This window comes from Mobula hypostoma, chromosome 1 (genome assembly GCF_963921235.1).
Source record: "Mobula hypostoma chromosome 1, sMobHyp1.1, whole genome shotgun sequence".
Classification (NCBI taxonomy): Eukaryota; Metazoa; Chordata; class Chondrichthyes; order Myliobatiformes; family Myliobatidae; genus Mobula; species Mobula hypostoma.
In genome coordinates, this window is record NC_086097.1 from 29,067,352 (window position 1) to 29,085,143 (window position 17,792).

Consider the following 17,792-nt stretch of genomic DNA (forward strand, 5'->3'; position numbering starts at 1 on the left):
TTAACTTCCCTTGTCAGCCACAGTTGCTTACCTTTGCCATTTGAGAACGAACTTCTCCTGTGGGACATATCTAACCTGTGCCCTGTGAACTATTTCCAGAAACTTCAGTCACCTCTGCTCTGCAGTCATCCCTGCCAGTATCCCCCTCCAATCCACCTGGGCAAGTTCCTTTTCATTCCCCTGTAATTCCCTTTCCTTCATTGTGATACTGATACGTGCGACTTACGCTTCTCCCTCTCAAATTGCAGTATGAATTCAATTATATTATGCTCACTGTCTCCTAAGGGTTCCTTTACCTTAAGCTCCCTAATAAAATCTAGATTATTACACCCAGTCTAAGGTACTCTTTCCCTAAGTAGGCTCAAGCACAAACTGCTCTAAAATGCCATCTCGTAGGCATTCAACAAATTCCCTCTCTTGCGATCTAACACTAACCTGATTTAGAATACAACTACTTCTTTGGGATGTATATATCCTGAACCTTCCGAATTGCTTCCAGAAATTCCAGCCTCACTGCTGTGCCGTCATCTCTGCCAGTGTTCTTTTCCAATGAACTTCAGCCAGCTCATCTCTCATTCTTCTGTAATTCCCTTTACTCCACTGTGATACTGATATAAAACCAAGGATGTAATGCTGTGGCTTTATAAGGCACTGCTGAGGTCTCACTTGGAGTATTATCAGCATTTTTGGATCCCTTGTCTAAGAAAGGGTGTACTGACATTGGAGAGGGTTCAAAGAAGGTTCAGGAAAATTATTCTGGGAATAAAAAACTTATGACATAAGGAACGTTTGGTGGCTTTTCATAGTAGTCATAGTCATACTTTATTGATCCCGGGGGAAATTGGTTTTCGTTACAGTTGCACCATAAATAATAAATAGTAATAAAACCATAAATACTTAAATAGTAATATGTAATTGTGCCAGGAAATAAGTCCAGGATCAGCCTATTGGCTCAGGGTGTCTGACCCTCCAAGGGAGGAGTTGTAAAGTTTGATGGCCACAGGCAGGAATGACTTCCTATGACGCCTCTGTGTTGCATCTCGGTGGAATGAGCCTCTGGCTGAATGTACTCCTGTGCCCGCCCAGTACATTATGTAGTGGATGGGAGACATTGTCCAAGATGGCATGCAACTTGGACAGCATCCTCTTTTCAGACACCACCTTCAGAGAGTCCAGTTCCATCCCCACAATATCACTGGCCTTACGAATGAGTTTGTTGATTCTGTTGGTGTCTGCTACCCTCACCCTGCTGCCCCAGCTCACAACAGCAAACATGATAGCACTGGCCACCACAGACTCGTAGAACATCCTCAGCATTGTCCAGCAGATGTTAAAGGACCTCAGTCTCCTCAGGAAATAGAGACGGCTCTGACCCTTCTTGTAGACAGCCTCAGTGTTCTTTGACCAGTCCAGTTTATTGTCAATTCATATCCCCAGGTATTTGTAATCCTCCACCATGTCCACACTGACCCCCTGGACCCTCTTGGCCTGTAATCACTGGAAATTCGAAGAATGAGGGGGGATCTCATTGAAACATATTGAATGTTGAGAGGCCTAGGTAGGATGGATGTGGAGAGGATGTTTCCTATGGTGAGGGAGTCTTGGGCCAGAGGGCACAGCCCCAGAATAGGGGGATGTCTATTAGAACAAAGATAAGGAGGAATTTCTTTACACAGAAGGTGGTGAAACTGTGGAAGTCGTTGCTACGGGCGGCTATGGAGTGCAGGTCATTGGGTGTATTTAAGGCGGAGGTTGACAGATTCTTGATTAGTCAGGGCTTGAAAGGTAATGGGTCAGAAGGCAGGAGAATGGGGTTGAGCCATGGTGGAGCAGACTCAGTGGGCCGAATGGCCTAATCCCGCTCCTATGTCATGATCTAATGAATGTCAAAATGCCATATACAAGCTCACCTTATCAGCTTGAGGGTTCTAATGTTGTATAGTTTCTACAGAATATACGAACAAAAGGAAAAAGGACACGAATGTTGGTGGTGAAGTTGTGATCTTGGAATTGTGACTTCCTAACCTGGTTGCCGTGACCTCCTTTGCGTTCTCTCCTTGCCAGGGCACCGGCGATACCAGGATGGACCACTGAAGCTGCTGGGTCGGCTGCCCCTTCTCTCCGAGCATGACATCTGGCTGGCTAATGGTTTACCCAATGCCGTCTGCTCATCTGATCACCTGTCCCTCTTGGCCAAGTTTGGGCTGAAGCCCCACAGTTGATCTTACAAAGAAATGGAGAGTGAACAGTGAGACTTGCTCCTGGCAGGTGCCTTTGCAAAGCTTTTTGGACAGATGCCCCTCGGGTGGGTAGAATGAAGTTCCTTGTAGGGTATATAATTACCATTTTATGGTCTGAATTAGGCTATTTTAATCTTTTTGCTTTTTTTTAGTGGTCTGGAATATCGAGTACACTGCTTTAAGATAATGAAAATACAGTTGGCCTTTTGGTGGGGGTCTGGAACAAGTAGGCTGATGATTTTGTCACCAAGAGTTTCCAGAATGTGATTTTCTTTCATTTGTTTCCCAGGCAAGAGCTTACTTGAAAGCCAATTGGACACAGTGATAATTTGCCAAGTGTTATTTCTGGGCACTTTCTGTTCGCCCCCCATACATACCTGTGGCTGGATGTGGAACTGTGCTGGATTCCCTAGAAGCAAACCATTCTATATTCCTTTCATTTGCACTATACAAGGCAGAGTCCACTGTCTGTTAACCAAATCTGAGCTTTCTTTTCCCCTCTGGCCCTGGAGTTTTAAAATCTTCCTTCTGCTTCTCAGTAGGTCGCAGTCAATTCAGAAACAGTCCTGGTTTGCACCTTTGGACAGGCATGCATGGATTGGGGAAGGGATGGGAACGGGGTGGTTTTTAAATCCCTCTAGGGAACTAGTACATTAATTCAACACAAACAGGTTCTTCTTCCTTCTCAAACATAGTCTGGCATACATAAATACCCCTGACTCTGGCCTTTCCCATTCCATATATATCTATGTGTGTTTCTGACACACACATATATTCTGGACCTTGTCAGCAAAATAGTGTCGTGATCCCTGACTCTGAAATTCTTTCCTTTAATGAAAGCAGTATCAGGGTTCTGTCTTCTTTCCATGGTAGCCTGACTGAGTTAGGAGTTAGTAACAGGTGTGAGGCTCTCTCTATCCCTGCATCAGATTTCCAGGGGATTCCCTGCTGCTTGTAGATGAAGCAGCTGAAGAGTGGGTTGACTCAGGAAGACCAGAACTATTGGAGACAAATTCACCAAAAATAAAGGGTTCTGTACCTGGTACCCTCTCTAATTTCTTTGTTGCTGGATAAACAACCAAAAACAACACACATAAAAAGTGCTTTAGGAACTCAGCAAGTCAGGCAGCTTCTACAGAGGAGAATAAGAATATTAATGTTTTGGGCCAAGATCCTTCATCAGAACAGATCTTCTCAGCCTGAAACGGCGACTGTTTATTCCCCTGCATAAATCCTACCTGATCTGCTGAGTTCCTCCAGCAGTTCGTGTGTGTTGCTGAGTATTTCCAGCATCTGCATGATCTCTTGTGTTTATAAACGAATGTTTTGAGTTTGAAGACTGATAATGAGGCAAGAGATTTCAGGTGCTGGAATCGGGAGCAACAAACAAATGCTGGAGGAACTCCACGGGTTAAGCAGCATCTACAGGCATGGAGTTTGGGGTGTGGATCTGTTGAGGGGTCTCGATCCGAAATGTCAACTGTCCATTTCCCTCTGCAGATGCTGCCTGACTGAGCTGCTCCAGTGGTTTATTTTTGCTGACTGTTGTCTGCCTGTGCTTTAACTGTGTGATGCAGTCAATGGACTGAATATTGTCTTTCTGTCACAGCGGAGTGCTTTTTGCTCTCCGAACTGAAAATCAGAGCCTTTCCACAAGTTCACTGCCAAATCCCAGCCACTCCTGCTTGCTCCGTTTTTCAGACTGTTTCTTTCTCTCTCCTTGACCCTGAGCCCCTCTCCAGGGAAGGGGCAATGGCTGGGATTCCCAGCACGTCTCGTCCTCAATTCAGGATGAGGTGAGTGTGTGAATCGAGGCCCCGCTCGAAGCTCCTCGCTCTCCCACTCGTCATGTTCAGGTAATAAGGAAGAGCAGAGTGAGCTTTATTTGGCTTGTGTTTCAGTGGCACAGTGCTCAAAATGTTGTCCCAGTAGTCACATGGAGCTGTCTTATCTCGTGCCAGGGAGTGCAAGGCATTGGTTCCTAGGCTCTGCTGAGCGTTTAGCAAGTGCCACCACACAGCATGGCCTCTTCCCACACAACTTTACATTGTGTTGTGTGCTGCTGGGGCTGAGAATGATGTGCACCTTACTGTGGAAGGGAATCCATGTTCAGTACCTGTAACACTAAATTTGGACATTCTCGAAATAGGGGGAGGAAATAAAGGAGCTAAGTACAGCCCTTCAGACCTCTTCTACTTGAACTTAGGGCTGATCTGTCTCTGAACTCAATGTGTCCTTGCAGTGAACCTTTTAATGTAGAGGTGATGAGCCAGGTTTCTTCTGGTGTGCAGATTCCGTGTTGGAATGGGTATAGGTGCTATAGGAAAAGGACCCATCCTGGCTAATCAGGACACTTAATGTACCAGCCACTTGGGCAGGTTAATGTCACTGCAGACACTGCGATAAAGTCAATGAAGTGAGGGAGTGTAGGAACCTCTTAAATTGTGTTTTGAGGCTTCGTGTCTCATCCTTAATCATCGCGCATTTTGGAAATGAATCTTGTGTCTCAAACCAATGAGCTATATTGTTACGCAAACACGAGGAATTCTGCAGATGCTGGAAATTCAAGCAACGCACATCAAAGTGGCTGGTGAACGCAGCAGGCCAGGCAGCATCTCTAGGAAGAGGTACAGTCAATGTTTCGGGCCGAGACCGAAGAGTCTCGGCCCGAAACGTTGACTGTACCTCTTCCTAGAGATGCTGCCTGGCCTGCTGCATTCACCAGCCACTTTAATGTGAGTAGCTATATTGTTACATGGCTTCTAGATCTTCTGGGAGTGCTCACGAGACGGAGGGGCATTGTTAGTGTGATGGGAACTCTGTTCCCCAAGTGAGTGACCAGTTGGGTGCATACTGTATCACGTCTCGGGATCTTTCCCAGGTGAAGTCATGATAATGGCCTTTAGGTCAAGAGGTAAAAATATTGGACATTCATAATGTATTTTAAACACTACCTCCCAAACAAGCAGACAATTGCCATACGTTTAATTCTTAGTTGCTTTTGTAAACGTTTGTACGACTGGTTTCTGCATTTAGAGATTGCTTTGGATTAATTGAAGGCTAAAGTTGTGGACCCTGGATGCAGTCTTAACTAAAGGACCAAATCCCTCGGTCAGCTGGAATTCTGGGGCTTATGGATTTGTGCCTAAGGTTTGAAACTATTAATGTTTAAAAACGCATAGATAAAGCATATATTCAAATGGTGCAATTCAAAGGCTGCGTTTTGCTGATATTTTTGTGACTTAAGGAAATAAAAGTTTGTTTATTTGAAGTGTTGTCATTTTTGCTATGGGTGAATGTTTGCAATGCATTGATAACGTGTTTAATAATGTATGGCTGCAATTGTTGCAAGCTTTGTGGAACTGTCTCTGAAACACAGACAGGAGATCTGCAGATGCTGGAAATTCAGAAAAACACACACAAAATGTTGGAGGAACTTAGGTCAGGCAGCATTTACAGAGGGAGATGGATAGTCAATGTATTGATGAAGGGTCTTGGCCTGAAACATCGACTGTTTATTCCCCTCCATAGATGGTGCCTCACCTGTTGGCTTCCTCCAGCATTTGGTGTGCGTGTGTTTCTTTAAACACAGTTTAATACATATATTTTCTGTACTCTAAGCGAACTTGGAACTAAATCTGGATGTGGATGAATGTTTTGAGAGGCAATGTTGTAAACTAGGTAAACACAGAACAGCACAGCATGTTATACTTCTGCCCGTGATGTTGTGTCGACCGCTTAACGCACTCCAAGATCAGTCTAACCCTTCCCTCTCAAATGGCCCTCCATTTATCCATGTGCAGAAGGTACTCTTAAATGTCCCTAATTATCTACCTTTACCACCACCCTGGTAGCACTCCCTTACCACTGTGTGTGTGTGTGTGTGATATATATGTATATATATTTTAAATAACTATCTCTGACATCCACCCCTCCAATCATCTTATATATACTTGTATTAATTATTTCCACCCTGGGGAAAAAGTCTCTGGCTGGCCACACTATTTATGCTTCTTTCATCTGTACACCTGTACCAAGTCGCATCTCATTCTCTTTCACTCCAAAGAGAGAAGCTCCGGCTTGCTCAGCCTATTCTCCTAAAACATTCTCTCTAATCCAGGCGGCATCCTGGTTAATCTCCTCGGCCCTCTCCAAAGCTTCCACATCCTTCCTACATTGAGGTGACCAGAACTGATCGAATGATCTAACCAGAGTTTTATAGAGCTGCAACATTACCTCATGGCTGTTTAACTCAGTCCCCCAACTAATGAAGGCCAGCACACCATATGCCTTCTTAACAACCCTGTCAACTTCGAGGGATCTACAAATGTGAACCCTACATCCGGGTTTGAGAATGGTCTCCAAGCCTGCCTTGTTCCATGCAACAACTAGGAGCCTCTGGTCCACCATCATTCACTGTGGAAGAGCATGTGGGATGGCATTGAGAACCTCAAGGACTGCATTGGGAGCATGTGTGTGTGATGATTATTACAATGCTATTACAGCATCAACATAAGGTGTTACTCCAGTCACTACGCTACTGTTATGTTGAGACCAACTCTTCATGACTTCGTGAACTCCTGCACACCAAGCCATCTTGTTGGAAGCTGCCTCTCTAAGATCCCCCAAGGTCATACATATTGTCTGAGCAATATTATCTATCGTAGTCTCTGTCGTCCTCTCCTTTTACCTTCTGTTTTACCTAACATGAGAGTCTTCTACAAGGAATCCTGATTTCTCATGATGTGGCCCAAATATTTGAGCTTTTGTCACATAATCAAGCCTCCTAGTGAGCTTCAAGTATTGACTTGTTGGATCTCCTTATTGTCCAATGAACTTTTAACACTTTCCTCCAACATCCAAGTTGAAAGGCATCGATTCTTTTGTATTCTAATAACAAACTGGTTCAAGATTGGGAAAGGAGTACGACAAGGCTGCATACTGTCATCCTACTTATCTAATTCTGAACACATCATGAGGATGCTGGTCTGGAGGACTCAAATATTGGAATCAAAATTGCCAGACAAAATATTAACAACAGATATGCAGACGATACCACTCTAATGGCTGAAAGTGAGGAGGATCTGAGGAAGCTTCTAATCAAAGTGAAAGAAGAAAGTGCAAAAGCTGGCTTGTTGTTCAATATTTAAAAAATAAACAGGATTATGTTAACCAGTCCAATTAACTCCCTGGTAATAAATGGAAGTGGAATCAGTAATGGATTTTGTCTTCCTTGGTTCAAAGATTTCTATAGATGGTAACTACAGCCATGAAATTAAACAGTGTTTACTTCTGGGAAGGGCAACAAAGGCAAATTTAGATAAAATACTGAAGAGCAGAGGCATCATCTGTGAAGATCCATGTAGTCAAGTCTATGATATTTCCATTTGTGATGTATGGCTGTGAGAGCTGGACTATTAGTAAGGCTGAATACAAAAGAATCGATGCTACTGTACCACCCCTATTGACCCCTTCTTTCCCCACCCTCCCTGAAGCTTTAGTCTCTTTCATCGCTCAGTGGATTGTGTACAATAGTTGGACATCATTATTACAAATGTGCAAGTTGTTGATGCGGCCACACTTGTGTGCAGTTCTGGTCATCCAGCTATAGGAAGGATGCCATTAAGCTGGAGTGCGAACAGTAAGATGTGTTACTGGGACTGGAGGACTTGAGTTGTAAGCAGTGCTGAGGCTTCTTTCCCTGGAGCATACGAGGCTGAGGGTGACCAGTAACCTGTGTATAAAATTTTGGGGGCATAGATAAGATGAGTGTTCATAGCCTTTTTCCTAGGAGAGAGGATCAAAATCTACATGGCATAAACTTGAAGAAAGAGAGGAAATATTTACTTGAGAGGCAACTTTTACACACAATGGGAATGAGCTGCCAGAGGAAGCTGTAGAGCTGGGTTCAATTCATCATCAGCATTATGTGCCATGTAGTGTGACATGGGTGATCATGGTCTTTGTGGCCATGATTATTCTTGGCAAAGTTTTTGACAGAAGTGGTTTGCCATTGCCTTTTCTGCTGGGCAGTGTCTTTACAAAGTGGGTGACCCCAGCCATTATAAATATTCTGAAGGGGTTGTCTGCCAGGTGTCAGTGGTCACATAACCAGGACTTGCGATCTGCACCAGCTGCTCCCATGACTTTTCATGACCCTGATCAGGGGATTAAGCAGGTGCTACACCTTGCCCAAGGTGACCTGTAGGCTAGCAGAGGGAATGAGCACCTTACACCTCCTTTGGTATCTCCACCCCGCCACCCAATTACAGTGTTTAAAGTAAACTTAATATCAAAGTATATGTTAGCATATACCACCTTGAGATTCATTTTCTTGCAGGTATTTACAGGAAAGTAAAAAAATACAATATTTATGAAGATTATAGATGTAAAACCACTGACAAACAACCAGTGTGCAAAAGAAGGCAAACTGCAAATAAAAATGACCGAGAACATGAGTTGTAAAGGGTGCTTGAAAGTGAGTGCATAGGTTGTAGAATCAGCTTAGAGTTAGAAACATAGAAAACCTACAGCACAATACAGGCCCTGTGGCCCACAAAGTTGTGCCGAAAATGTTCCTACCTTACCTGCCTGTGGCCATCGAATTTGCAGCTCCTCCCGTGGAGGGTCAGACACCCTGAGCCAATAGACTAGTCCTGGACTTTTTTCCATCTGGCATAGTTTGCATTTTGTTGTTTGATTGTTTGTGGTTTTCATATTGCTATATTTATGCTCTATTTTTGGTTGTTGTGGCTGTAACGAAACCCAATTTCCCTCGGGATCAATAAAATATATCTATCTATTTATCTAAATTACTAAACTTACCTATAGCCCTCTATTTTACTAAGCTCCACGTACCTATCCAAAAGTCTCTTGAAAGACCCTATCGTATCCGCCTCCACCACTGTTGCCGGCGGCCCATTCCACGCACTCACCACTCTCTGTGTAAAAAAACTTCCCCCTGACATCTCCTCTGTACCTACTCCCCAGCACATTAAACCTGTGTCCTCTTATGACAACCATTTCAGCCCTGGGAAAAAGCCTCTGACTATCCACATGATCAATGCCTCTCATCATCCTATACACCTCTATCAGGTCACCTCTCATCCTCCGTTGCTCCAAGGAGAAAAGGCCGAGTTCACTCAAACTATTCTCATAAGGCATGCTCTCCAATCCAGGCAACATCCTTGTAAATCTCCTCCGCACTCTTTCGATGGCTTCCACATCCTTCCTGTAGTGAGGCAACAGTACTGAGCACAGTACTCCAAGTGGGGTCTGACCAGAGTCCTATATAGCTGCAACATTACCTCTCGGCTCCTGAATTCATTTCCACGATTGATGAAGGCCAATACATCGTACGCCTTCCTAACCACAGAGTCAACCTGCGCAGCTGCTTTGAGCGTCCTATGGACTCAGACCCCAAGATCCCTCTGATCCTCCACACTGCCAAGAGTTGTGAGTGAAGTCATCCATGCTGGCATGGATAGGAAAGGTTCAGAAGGATGCAAGTCAAACATGGGTAAATGGGACTAAATTAGACAATTTGGTCGTGCTGTATGACTCATTGACATACTCTTGTTACCTTTAGGGATTGGGAGTGGGGTTGTGGTATAGACTCCAAGTTTTGTTTGTTTGTGAACCTCCTTTATTATGCAGTCAGTCCCATGTGCATCACCTTCTCTGGATTAAATTTGATTTGTTTAATCTTCCATACCTTTCTGCAGTTTAAAGGAGTACCAGAGGGGATAAATATCTGTACCAAAAGTGAATGTATTTATCTGTTCTAAAACCAAAATTAATCTTTCAGATTAAGTTGTGGTTGGGCACTGAACAGTAATTGTGGGGCCTACTGGCACCCTGTGGCTCCACGTAGTATTGCATTGTTACTTTTCCCAAAGAGATTTAGAGATTAAAGATAATCTTTAGTAGTCACGTGTACATTGAAACATACAGTAATGTGTCATTTGCGTCAACGACAAACACCTTCGGAGGATGTGCTGGAATCAAATTTAGCGCGACTTTGTTACGTGCCTTTAATCTTGACCCACGGGCCTGCATACCTGCAGTATCATTCATTTTGATCGTGTCCATCGGTGATTATTCTGATTTAACTCCGACCTCTGGATTCCCTAAAAATAATTTAAAATAATGCCGACTGACTCCAGTGTTATTCATATCCACAGTCAGGGGAGCACAGTAGTGTAAGGTTCCAGTGACCCAGAATCCATTCCCGCTGATGTCTATAAGGTTCTCCCCGTGACCGCGTGGGTTTCCTCCCATATTCCAAAGATGTGCAAATTAGGGTTGGTGAATATGTTGGCGCCTGAAGTGCGGTGACACATGCAGACTGTGTTGAACAACACGTTTCACCGTGTGTTTCAATGTACACGTGACTAATAAAGCTAATCTCTAAATTTATATTTAAAAAGAAAAATTTCTGGTTTCTGCTTTGTGGGAAAAGCGATCATTGGTTATTTGAGCTTCAATTCTATTACCTATTATTCAGAGTTCCCTCACCAGGGGAAACTTCTCTTACCTGTTTAACAGATTTATCACTTCTACTTGTATCCGCCAGCCTTTGTGGGAAAGAGTCCTTCTGGAATGAATAAAACCAGGGCGCATTTGCTGATAAAGTACACATCTCAGGAGGAGTTTTAGCCAGAGTGGGCAAACCGCTGCCATCTGTGGTAGAGAGCACGGACATAAGGGCGAGAGTAAAAATGTCTCTTTATTTGTCGCATGTGCATCGAAGTATACAGAGAAATGCGGCGTTTGCGTCAACGACCAAAAACAGGCGGAAGGTGTGCTGGGAACAACCTGCAAAAGTCACCATGCCAGCATTAGCATACCTACAACTCCTATCCTAACCCATACGTCTTCCGAATGTGGGAGAAAATCGGAGCACCCGGAGGAAACACATGCAGTCACAAGGAGAACATACAAACTGGTTGCACATAGCGGCAGGAATTGAACCCCGATTGCTGGCACGGTAAAGCGTTACACCAACGACTACACTACTGTGACGCACCCTAGCAGTGGGCCACTCAGCCCCTCTAGCCTGTCCGGCTATTCAGTCTAGGTCATGGCAACCTCTATGGCCTTCCATTTGAGGCAAATAATGTTGATGCATTACGTCGGAACCAGGTATAACGAAATCTAGAGGTCTTATCCAAGGATCAAGCACAGCTGGAGACTTTAAACAGTTTAAGAGAGACGAAGGAAGCGGCAGCCAGCAGGCAACTATTGTGTTGTTGAAACTCATTCACAGGTATGTCAGGAGAGGAAATGGCTCCCCTGCCTGTTACGCTCACTCCAGCCCAGTACCGTGGCTGACCCTCAGCTCCCCTCCGCAGTGGCTGGAGATGGCCTCTGGAGACGTGGGAGATGGTGGATGCTGGAATCAACTCACAGGCGGCATCCACGGAGGGACTGAACAGAAGCTTTTGGCCGCCACCCTTCATCTGACTGGGACATCTTGTCCCATTCTCTTAAGGCCATGGGGGTGTGGTCCAACTCCGACCTTGAGAATGAAAGCAAAAGCGCTAGGGAACCTGGAAGGATTAAATGAAGGGAGGACAGCGGACTGTTCTGGTCACCGCGCAATTAGGAAGGATGTGATTAAACTAGGGTGGGTGCAAAAAAAGATTCTCAAACATGGTGCCTGGACTCTAGAGCAGGTGGTGAAATTATATGGGCTGGTGGGGTGGGGGGGTGTTATACAGGGTGCATGGAATGTGCCGATGCTGGTAGAGGTAGATAGAAACATTTAAGAGACGCTTAAATAGGCGCACGAATGCTTGAACAAATGTAGAAGGGAACGGTTAGATTGGAGTAGGTTAAACCGCTGAAGGGCCTGGACTATGCTGTTAAATTCTCCGTTACGAGGAGAGGCTTTTCCCTGGAGCGAAGGAGGCCGAGAGGTGACCTTAAAGAAGTTATTAAAATCACTAGGGCAGAGATACGGTGAATGGTCACAGTCTGAAACTGGAAGGTGAAAGGGAAAATATTTAAAAGGAGCCTAAGGGCAGGCAGGTTTTTTCCACCTGGAGAGTGATGGGTATATGGAACGAGCTGCCGAGTAAGTGGTTAAGGCACGTACGTTAACGGTTAAAATGTACAGGTACTTGGATAGGTAACGTGGAAGGGAAAGATTTAAAGATTAGCTTGATTTGTCACATGTACACCGAAGCATCCAGTGGAATGCGTCAAATCAAATCAGCGAAGATTGTGCTGGGCAGGTCGCTTCCGGAGCCAACATAATGTGCCCACATCTTCGCACCCCTAACCCGTGCATCTTTGGAACGTGGGAGGAAACCCGCACAGTTTCAGGGAGAACATACAGGCTCCTTACAGCAGCGGCAGGATTCAGACTCCCGATCTTACAGCTGGCTGCGTAAAGCGATGCGCCGTCCCAGAGGGATTGGGGCCACAAGCCGGCAAACTCAGGTGCTTTACACACCCTGGTCAGCGTGGACGAGTCGGACTGAATCTAAGTTGGTGGAGGAGCCCAGTGGGGCTCATAAATACGGAGTAGAGTAGTTGGCCTGACTTGGCCACGCCACCCAAGGTGCCTCCCTAGACTTGTCCCCTTTGCTTGCATTTGGCCCACGTCCTTATAAACTTCGCCTGTCCGTTTACCTGCCACATGTCTTGTCAACATTACAACTGTCCTCGCTTCCCTGCGGATCGTCACCTTGTCGTGATGGAAAGGCTTGAGGGTTCCTGAGATCCCGACAGCTACGCCGTCTGGAGTTTAACACCTGATGGGGTCAGCGGTAAGGTTAAAGGGCAGGCCCCAGACAAAGTTCGGTGGTGGAGCTGGCCGAAGCTAAAGACCCAGCAACAGCGGCAATGACGGCAGAGGAAAGCTGCAGCGGGGGAGGGTCGCCAGTCGTCCTGCGTTCCAGGCCACTGGACCCTGATCACCGGCTGTCAAGGACCGTGTTATCATGTTAAAGTCACGCACAAACGTTTTCCATTAACATCCTGGATTAAGTATAAACGGGTTCCTAATCGGCCTTTACAGCCACCTGAATATCGTACTCAATTAGAGTCATCGTACATAGAAACATAGAAAACCTACAGCACAATACAGGCCCTTCGGCCCACAAAGCTGTGCCGAACATGTCCTTACCTTAGAACTACCTAGGCTTACCCATAGCCCTCTATTTTTCTAAGCTCCATTCACCTATCCAGGAGTCTCTTAAAAGACCCTATAGTATGCCTCCACCACCGCCGCCGGCAGCCCATTCCACACACTCACCACGCTCTGCGTAAAAAACTTCCCCCTGACATCTCCTCTGTACCTACTTCCTTAAAACCATGCCCTCGCGTGTCTGCCATTTCAGCCCTGAGAAAAAGCCTCTGACTATCCACACGATCAATGCCTCTCATCATCTTGTACACCTCTATCAGGTCACCTCTCATCCTCCGCCGCTCCAAAGACTAATTGTTCCCTCCTCTACTAATTCCTCTCGCAGCTCTACCGTCTACTACCACTCTCTGGCTTTTCCCACTAAGCCAGTTGACCACAGAACAGTCGCAACGGGCTGAATGGCCCGCTGTGCCCTGGTCATGCTGTTGACAGCAAGTAATCCACTAACCACCAGCAGGGCTCGCCACAAGAAAAAAATGCCCAGCAATTATGTGTAATTTAGCAGGGGTGAAGGTGATTGCGGTGTTTGTTTTGCGTTGATCCCAGCCGGTGACGGTACTGTAAATCTTCGTGTCCGACTGTCTGGGCTTCATAACAAACTGACAGCCCTCTGGGCGGCACTGGCCTTGACGTTGACTTCAAGCCCCAGCTTCCTCGCTTCAGGCCCCTCGGAGAGTCGACGAGACTCCAGGGTTTCGTCATCTTCCTGACTTGCAAAGTGTTCGTGGGGGTGGGGTGGGGTGAAAGACACGGCCGGGTTGATTAGATTGATGCCGGAAAACTTCTGTCAGAGCGCTGTACAAATACAGAAAGGTTCGCCTTCAATTACTCACTTCTCCATGGCAGATTAAAGTTGTAAACAGCCGCCGAGGGAGGGGGTTGATGGTGGGTGCCGGGGGGAGGGCCAGAGGGAGACCAGGGAAGGGAGAGAAATCAGAATTAGGTTGATTATCGCCAAGGTATGTCATGAAATCCGTTGTTTTGCGGCAGCAATGCAGTGCCACACATAACAATCACTATCACACAGTCATAGAGTCAAAGAGCACTATAGCGCAGAAAGCGGCCCTTCGGTCCGTCTAGTCCACGCGGAACTACAGTATTATTCTACCTAGTGACGTTGACTCTCCGTATCCCTCCCATCCCAACTGGAAGTACTTATCCAAACTTGTCTAAAATGTTGCAGTCGAATCCGTATCCACCACTTCCACCGGCAGCTGGTTCCACACTTGTTGCATCCTCTGAGTGAACAAGTTTCCCTCCTATTCCTCTTAAGCATTTCACCTTTCATCTTTAAAGCATGACCTCAGGTTCCAGTCTCGCACAATCACAGTGAAGAAAGCCTGCTTGTATTTACTCTGTATCCACGCCTCATAATTCTGTATACATTTATCAAGTCTCCCCACACTCTCTTGCGCTCCAGAGAATAAAATCTTAACCTATTCAACCTTTCCCGACAACTCAGGTCTTCAAGTCCTGACAACGTTATTGTAAGTAATAAGTTACAATAACACTTTATAAAAAGTTATATAAATGGTGCTAAAGAGGAATCGTGAGACGGTGTTTATGGGTTCATGGACTGTTCTGATGGCAGAGGGGAAAGCTGTTCTTAAAGCTGAGTGTGTGTATTCAGACTGCTGTGCCTCTTCCCTGCTGCTAGTAACGCGAAGAGGGCATGACCCAGCTGGTGATGGATGCCCCCTCCTTGAGGCATTGCCTTTTGAAGAAGTCCTCGAAGGTGAGGATGCAATCAGTCAGAAGGATCTCCAGGTGCATCTGTAGAAATCTGCTAGTCTCTGGTGACATACAAGATTCTGCTCAAGCTCCTAATGAAGTAGAACCACTGGAGTGCCTTTTTCATGGTTGTATCAATATGCTGGGCCCAGCATTGATCCTCTGAGATGCTGACGTACATAAACTTGAAACTGCCTGCCCTGTCCACCTCTGACACCTTAATGAGGACGGGTTTGCATTCTCCTGACTTGACCTTCCTGAAGTCCACGGTCAATTCCTCACTCTTGCTGACGCTCAGTGGAGGGTTGTTGTGTACACGTATACACCTCCTCGTCGACATTTGAGATTCACAGTAGTGTGAACCTGTAGATCGGTGTATTTATATCTAACACCCTGGGAAAGGTTTCTCTGCTAACTTAATGGTCTTTCTGTAGAAGCAGTGTTTGGGTTATGGTTAGAGATAACAGGGGCTTTGGAATGCGGGCCGTCCAATGACGGGAGTGTGTTTTCATGCTGTGTGCCTGACACTGAGGGAATCTGGGTCTTTTGTTTGGGCGAAGATGGAGAGAGAAGATGCCAGAAAGTGGAGGTCATGGACACCAGAAAGGAGTGGTCTTGGAGTGGGGCCGGGAGTCGACGAAGCCCAGGGGAATCGATGAAGGACCAGCGGAAGAGAATCCGTGAGTTCCAACGTGCACATTAGACTGTCTCATTAAAATGGGCCCTTTTCTTCTTATTTTTTTTCGTCGTTCGGTTGCATCTGGAATTTCCATTTGGCCGACGATTTCCCTCCGCACCGCTCTGACATATTGGGAAATCATGTACGTGGCAGGTTACAGCAGTGGTTTGCCTTTGCCTTCTGCTGGGTGAGTTTAAAGAGGTCACTACCTCTTGCAGTGGATGACCAGGACGTCTAAGTGCCTTGTCGTGCTCTTAGCGCTCCACCACGCCTGCTGGCCTGCCTTCTTGACCGTTGGACTATTAATCGGTCTCCTCTGCTCAGTCTGCCAGGGCCAGACTTCATACACTGGGAAAGGCAGATCCCCTACCTCACCGAGGGTCGAAGAGCTGTCGGCTATCCTCACCTGGTTTGGCCTGTCTGCCGAGACGGTTTACCAGGGTGTGGCCGCTGCACGTGTTACAGCTACTTGGAGCCACAGGTGAGAGCTGAGCGCCAGGCGGGGACCAAAGGTGGACAAGCTGCCCCGAAAAGGGCACGGCAGGCCCCCCCACCAGAGGTGCTACCCCTCCCTAGACACCCCATACACCCCTTGTTTTCTTTACTAACCCTCTTGTCAAATTAATAATTATGAAGCTAAATTGTTTATTTGCATATGGTTCACTGCCTGTTATTTTGTGGTACTGATTTGTGACAGGGTACACGTCACGCAGCATCCGCACAAACAGGAGGTGTTACAGCTCAGATTTCACACGTTTAGGCGGGGGCCAGAGACTGTCTTCCCTAGACTAACGCTGCCAGCCAAACCTCGAACCTGATGGTTACATATAGATGGTGGTTGTGGTGTGCCTAGCCACACAGCCATGAGTGTAGAGAGAGAGTCGAGCAGTAGGCTAAACATGCATCTTTGGGGTGAGCCCAGGTTGATTGTCAGCACAATGATGTTGACCTTGTGCTGATGTTGTGTTGCCCAACCTGCTGAGTTCCTCCAGCATTTTGCGTGTTGCAGAGAAGCAGACATTGTTACTGATCTGCACTGACTGTGGTCTCCAGTTGCAGAGGGAGGTACAGAAGCCCAGGTTGTGAAGCTTCTCAGTTAGTAAGGTGCGGGGGATGATGGTGTTGAACGCTGAGCTGTAATCAATAAACAACAGCCTGGCATATGTATTGTTGTTGTCCAGATTTACCCTCCATGTAGGGCAAGCAAAGGAGAAACAACATTGAAAAGTACCGAATATCGGAAGGCCTAGATTGAGTAGATGTGGAGATGAGCGTCCACAACCAGAGGGCACAGCTTCAGAAAAGAAAGTCGTCCCTTTAGAATAGAGATGAGGAGGAATTTCTTTAGCCAGAGTGTGATGAATCTGTGGATCTCATTGCCACACATGACTGTGGAGGCCAAGTCACTGGATATATTTAAAGCAGAGGTCAATATGTTCTTGATTAGTAAGAGCATCAAAGCGTACAGGGAGCGTGCAGAAGAAAGGGTTTTATAGAAGGATAGTAAATCAGCCATGGAGCTTGATGGGCTCAGTGGCCTAATGCTGCTCTTATGTTTGTATAGTCTAAATGTAGTCTTGATCTTGTCTGATTCCAGTCCTATTCCACCCATCCATCACAAGCTCTCCTGCCAACATGACTGGTTCTGTTTTGTCTTCTTCCAACAGCAGCATCTCTTAAGCTGAATAAACCAAAGGTTCTGCAACAAGTCTCTCTCCTCCCCTTTCAGCAACCCCCAACCCCAAGGACCTCCTTCCAGCTAATCCCACAACGTCCGATTTGTGGCCAAAACTCTCTCTGATTTTGCAACACAGTGTATTTATTTTATACATTCCCCCTAGGGCAGTGGGAGACTCTGGTTTCCAGTGGACACACCTGAACCATAGCCCTCTGTACCCTCCTATCCATATACTTATCAAAAAATCTTCTAGTTGAACCCACGTCCACCACTTCCACGGGCACTCATTCCACAAGAAGTTCCCCTTCA

The 17,792-nt window shown here is 46.1% G+C and overlaps 1 protein-coding gene across 1 annotated transcript in view; it reads left to right on the forward strand.

Annotated features, from left to right (window-relative positions):
- The window catches only part of LOC134345108 (protein angel homolog 1-like), a 54,240-nt gene extending 49,387 nt beyond the window's left edge, over positions 1-4,853 (forward strand). The window contains exon 10 of the mRNA XM_063045281.1: positions 2,065-4,853. Coding sequence (XP_062901351.1) covers positions 2,065-2,222 — 158 coding nt within the window. The 3' untranslated portion in view covers positions 2,223-4,853. The remainder of the gene's footprint in view (positions 1-2,064) is intronic.
- Positions 4,854-17,792: the final 12,939 nt, after the last annotated feature.